The sequence below is a fragment of the Helianthus annuus genome, chromosome 15, assembly GCF_002127325.2.
Source record: "Helianthus annuus cultivar XRQ/B chromosome 15, HanXRQr2.0-SUNRISE, whole genome shotgun sequence".
NCBI classification, from domain to species: domain Eukaryota; kingdom Viridiplantae; phylum Streptophyta; class Magnoliopsida; order Asterales; family Asteraceae; genus Helianthus; species Helianthus annuus.
The window spans coordinates 169,689,290-169,695,088 of NC_035447.2; the positions used below are offsets into that span (position 1 = coordinate 169,689,290).

Genomic DNA, 5,799 nt, shown 5'->3' on the forward strand with positions numbered 1-5,799 from the left:
GGTACACGACTTAATTACGCATGTTCATTTGTAAATTATGCATATTATAAATTTCAAACCCTAATTATGCATAAAGAAGAAAGCATACATGGTAAAAAAAAAAAACTCAAAAACACTATCTCTCACCCTCTTTCTCTCTCTATATAAAGAGTGTATAAAATAATTTGTTCACGTCTTAAAAAATATAAATTAAGACACTGAATTCTTATGCGTTTGCGTTTATGTCATGAACTGAATTTGAAATATAATAAAGTATTTATTTCTCTAATAACTTTCTCTTTCATTTCATAACAAATTTATTACAAACAAACCACAGGTACAACATATTAAACATATTAAAACCCTTCATACTTCAAACGAAACAAGACATTTATTTCCTAATTAGTGACAAGGCATTAGAGAACTGCTTAGCTTTCAAGATTAAGTACTCTTTCACGGTCAAAGATTTAAAACAAGGCTTCTGAAACTTAGACGAAGGAGCAACCTTAGACTCAACTGGAGGTCCATGAAAGTAAGCAACTGATATCCGATGCTTTGATTGATTCACCATGGCTCGATGAGTTAGAACCGGAAACTTTGCATTAGAAAATATATGCAAGAGATCACCTACATTCACCACAAATGCATCCTCAATGGGTTGCACCTGACTCCACCCTAACCCTTCAACAAAAATCTCTAACCCGCTTACTCCACTTTGGTTGAGAAGGGTTAGAAGGAGGGAGTCTGTGTGTGGTGCAAGACCGATGGCTTGGCTAGGGTTAGGGCAAGATGGGTATGAGTTAAGTTGAAGTACAGCTTGAGCGTCGTGAGTTGAAATAGCCCAATTAAGTTCTTCTTGTGTAACATCTAATGTCTCAAGGATTATAAGCAAGAGGTTGTGACTAAGTACTTTCATTTGATTTTGGTAAGCATCCATTGTGTCGCTAGAATGATATTCATGAAGGAATTAAAAAATACATTAGTTATGTAAATAATGTACAAAATACGAGTCAAAGAATGATCATAAAATATTGAATGCAATATTCGGTGTTAGGTTACAATTTGGTATAAAATCTTACCAATGTTGATGTTATATACTTGGCATTTGATATTATATACAATGTCGGGTATGTGAAAAAATATATTTTTGATCTATTTGCTTTATATGTTAAAAGAATCTAATTATATGTAATTGAGTTTGTTAAAATCCGTCTTTATATGTATTTAAAATTCGAAAAAAAGTTCATTAACTTATTCACAACAATGAACAAATTACATACATATAATTTTGATTCTACATTTAAAACTCAATATAATATTATTTTTTCGTTAATTTTCCTTATAAAATATAAGACAAATTTAAATTGTATAAATTTTATATTTTAATTATTCCTTAACTAAAGTTGTGACCAATTTAATTTTAAATTTTCTTTACAAAGCTTGCGACCATTATAGCTTTACTTCAATATTTTAAACAAAATTAACCACCATTTTAGACTGTTTATAGCGTTCAAAAAAGTTGACAAAAACATATTTTTCGACAGTTGTCAGATCTTTTCGATGACACACTTTGGTTGGTAATAGCCATTTTATAACAGTTAATTTTTTTTTATTTAGTGATTCTTAATTCGATTTTGCATATTAGAGAGTTTTAAACCATTGAAAAGCATGGCAACTAACATATGTAGTTGTAATTTATGGCACCGATTGACCATATGATAAGTTTAATGATCTATACGTCACTTGCATGAATTTGCATGTTAAACTTTGGCCAAACACCAAAAATATCAATTTTCAGAATGTAATTTTAATATAGAATTGTTGGACTAAATCTACAAGAACGCAAACTTACCAAAATCCTTGATAATCATGTGGCCAAAGAACCTTAGCATCATCAACACAAGAACCCATGATGGTGAACCTTCATGCCACATACATTTATCAAAGAAAGGTGATATTCGAGCCGAACCATACCCGGTAGCTCCATCAGCTGACCTTAAAACCTTGCATTTTTCATGAGTTGGTAGAGCAAAAAGCCTTTGTGACTCAGACTCGACCTTTTTGATCAACTCAGAGGGTACCCCATGGTTAATGACTTGAAACATGCCCAGTGTTTCACACGCTTGACCTATAAGACTCCTGGCACCGGGACTAGCGAGATCAATAACCGGAATCGATGATTCTTTAAGATGATGGGTTTGAATCTTGGTAAGGGGTTCGCCAAATTGAGTCCATGAATGAGATTCCGGGACTTCGTCTAACATGTCAAAGTCGACGGGGGTGATATGATGATCGGCCATAGGGTCATTTCTATAGACTTCAGAGAGAGTGGTCATGATCACAACTCACAAGATTTTTGATGTCAATTTTGTAATTGGGGATTTATAGAAATTCAAAGTGAACCTTTGTACAAGTTAACTGGAATTGATCATGCTAATTTATAAGTTTTTGTATACGAATAATACACCTATATATATATACATTAAACAATTTTGTGGTTGCAATAAATGTCGCTTTTATATACATTAGAATATCTATCAACCAACCCATTTTTGACGGTGTTGTATATGTTTTTTGGTCAGCTTATATGTTTTTATGCAATATATTAGAACAAAACATGTAATATAAATAAATTTTCCATGTAAGTTGTGTCGCATACACGCTTAATGCAAACTTCCCTTTTTGTTGCTACGTTTTCTTAGTTTGTAGTACATGACACTTTCATACAAAACGTAACACAATATAAATAACAAATTAAGGAAACGAAGAAAGCAAAGAGTACAACCAACAATGCCTTAAACAAAGGTTTGGGCCTCCTCGCGATGCAGGGTTGTTACATAACGACATGAACCATGTTACGTGTCTGTTTACAGCTTTGTAGGTACATATTGTACAACCAAAAGTTATAAATTTTTTACAAAATTAATTGTCCTTTTGATGTTCAACCAACAAGTCTTGTGAACATTTCACTTCACAAAAGTATATTTTGGTTAGCTTCACAGCTGTGTGGGACCTTTCTTAGCATCATGGCTGCCACCTGCAAGGAAAAGAGAATCAGAGTAAGCATCGACATTGTTGTAGCACATGTGCTACGTGTTCCGTTGGCGTATATCAACATACACAAAACCTATATACCAAACACGCAGTACACATGTCAGGATTCTTCCCTAGATTTCGGGAACCTTTTGTAATACACAATGAACCTAACCAAAAAGCATTCTTACCTGGTGAGTCTGTTACTGTCCTTTTTGGCATGCTTGCTTTTGGATTGGGTGTTGATGGAGGCTTGATCACCGTTGTTGTCGAATGTGCACTCTTACCGATAGTGTTTGTTGGTGTATCACATGAACCTGTTGCCGCCTCTTCTACAACCCTTGTCACCACATACTGATCCTTCCTCACAAACAGATGCATCATTTTTTCCTTGCCTTCCATGAGCGTTATTTGGTCTGGGAGTTTCTTTGAATCTGTAAACCCTTGCTTCATCATCATGTGTTAAAGACTGCTGGCCAACATTATTTTAGAATGTGACCTCTTTTGTGTCGGTATAGTCGCTGATGAGTGCGTTGACACATAACCTATTTTTAGACAATAAGATACATAATCTAGTAATACACTGTTTTTTTAAGCACAAAAACAACTAATTGCTTGTTCACCTAGTTACATGTAAGTTATTTAAAAGGCTAATGATACTCACATGAATTTTGGTTGCACATCATTGTCATCTTTACACACATAGTTAAGAGATCCATCCTCCTCTGGATATAGTTGTTTGGTGCACTTTGAACACAAAACATAAATCCATCCTCTATGTACGTGTATCTTTTCCAATGTTGCATAACATTTAAAGTGTCATACCCCGACCCGCAACGGATATGGTACGAGTCATGATGATTGTCCATAGCTTATGACACTATTATAAGTTTAAATATTTAAAGTCACCAAATTAAATTATCACACATAATCATAAGAATGTTCAACAAAAAGATATACAATATCCAAAAGAAAATTAGTTATGAACAAATATCCATTTTATTACTAAGGCACATCCTAGGTGTCTTCAACTTCAAATCCTCCTACTCTATACCTTTATCATGTTAGAAAAATAGTTTCGGGTCAACAATTAAGTCAAATTGTCAATAGTTCATCCAATAGATTTATAAAATAGACGATTATAACTAAGTTGTTTGTCTATCTAAATGATTAAATTTGTAAAAAGAATTAAGGGGAATTGGCCTATAATAATCCCATCTAGACCTTATTGGCCATTAATAATCCTACCTCAGAATATTCCCCCCACCAGTCCCACCTTTCACCTATTTTTCCTACAATGGTCCCCCGTTAAAAAAACTTAACGGATTTTTTTTCCAAATTACAAACAGATTTTTTAGGGCTTTTTATCAGAATGATGATACAAGTCCATTGATGTAAAACTTACTTCGAAATGGTGCTCCAAGTGACTTGATTTTGGTTAATTGGAAATTTAAACACCCGAATTGAAGCGTTGTTTTCATTGTTTGGAGCACCGTTTCGAGACAAGTTTTACATCAATGGACTCGTATCGTCATTATAGCCTAAAAAATCTGTTTGTAATTTGGAAAAAAGCTTAACTCCGTTAAGTTTTTTTTAACGGGGGACCATTGTAGGAAAAATATGTGAAAGGTGGGACTGGTGGGGGGGAATATTTTGAGGTGGGATTATTAATGACCAATAAGGTTTAGGTGGGATTATTACAGGCCAATTTCCCAAGAATTAATTAGGTTTTATAATTTGTTTAATCCTTTTATTACAAAATAAGTTACCATTAATTAAGATTATGTTATAAAAATTCTATAACTCCTTTATTTTCTATAGAAAAAGAAATACTGTTTGTGATATATTATTTTGACGAACTAATATTTTACTATGATTTTCCTTTGTAATATAATATGTCAAATTCATAAATAATCCATATGGTATCCATAAATTTTCAAAAATTACACTAACTACTCTAAGATGATAATGAATAGTAATATAATTTCAATTTCATCAAAACAAGTCTCTAAAGTCAAATCCCCAAATTATGATATTCAAGAACCCTAATTTATCAAGAAATTAATTTCGGATTCGTATACACTTCTATCACAGAAATGGATAGAAAGGTTTTGTAGAGCACTAAAATTAAACAAAATGGAATCAAGAATTACCGGATTTCGTTAAGAAATGAGGGAGAAACCGAGAGATGAAGTCTTGAGCCTTAGCCTTGATCTTTACTTGAATTCGCGATTTTTAGAGAGGCTGATAAAAGAATTTAGAAGTGGGGAAAACTGTGAAATGAATAGAGGTTTTGTTTAGAATCAAGTTAATAAGCTAATGACAGAAAATTAGATTAATTCTTTTGGTGTTCATCATAAATTTTAATGGAGGTAATAAGGAATTAAGTTTTGAGTATGTTAGGTTATTAGAGGTGTAATGGACACTTTTATGATGAAAATTAAGTTTCTCCATAATGCCAAATAAATACATATACAAATATTAACTAATTATATCCATAAGTTTATTGGTGATTAAATATGAGTTTCTTGATGAAATATATTATTAAGTAACAATAACATAATTTTTGTATATATATAACAATTTTTTGTGACTATTAGTTCTAGGAAAATCATGGTTGCAAAACTCGCTAGACGCTCCCTAGTCGGTCGATCGGGGAGTTGAGAGTACTCGGCCTAGGCGGAGAGTACTCAGGGAGTACTCACACAAGTTAATTATAAAGAAATTAGTTTTCGGCAAATTATATATATGTCAAATATCATAAATTTACTAATATTTATAACAAAA

At 32.6% G+C, this 5,799-nt stretch overlaps 1 protein-coding gene and 1 pseudogene across 4 annotated transcripts; both read right to left on the reverse strand.

Moving 5' to 3' along the window:
• Window positions 1-325: 325 nt before the first annotated feature.
• LOC110914402 lies at window positions 326-2,315 on the reverse strand (annotated as a pseudogene).
• Window positions 2,316-2,740: 425 nt separating this feature from the next.
• On the reverse strand, window positions 2,741-5,395 carry LOC110912747. 4 transcript variants are annotated; one of them, XR_002578152.2, is made up of 4 exons: window positions 5,166-5,394; window positions 3,677-3,892; window positions 3,204-3,557; window positions 2,741-3,016 (listed from the first exon to the last, which is right to left on the reverse strand). XR_002578152.2 is itself a non-coding variant. In XM_022157545.2 (4 exons), the coding sequence occupies exons 2-4, from the start codon at window positions 3,879-3,881 to the stop codon at window positions 2,976-2,978; spliced, it is 489 nt and encodes a 162-aa protein (XP_022013237.1). In that variant the 5' UTR covers window positions 3,882-3,892; window positions 5,166-5,395; the 3' UTR covers window positions 2,741-2,975. The 4 variants fall into 4 exon arrangements, 2 of the variants coding, with proteins under 2 accessions (XP_022013237.1, XP_022013238.1); XM_022157545.2 differs by having other exon boundaries at window positions 3,204-3,446; window positions 5,166-5,395; XR_002578153.2 differs by lacking the exon at window positions 3,677-3,892.
• Between the last annotated feature and the right edge of the window lie 404 nt (window positions 5,396-5,799).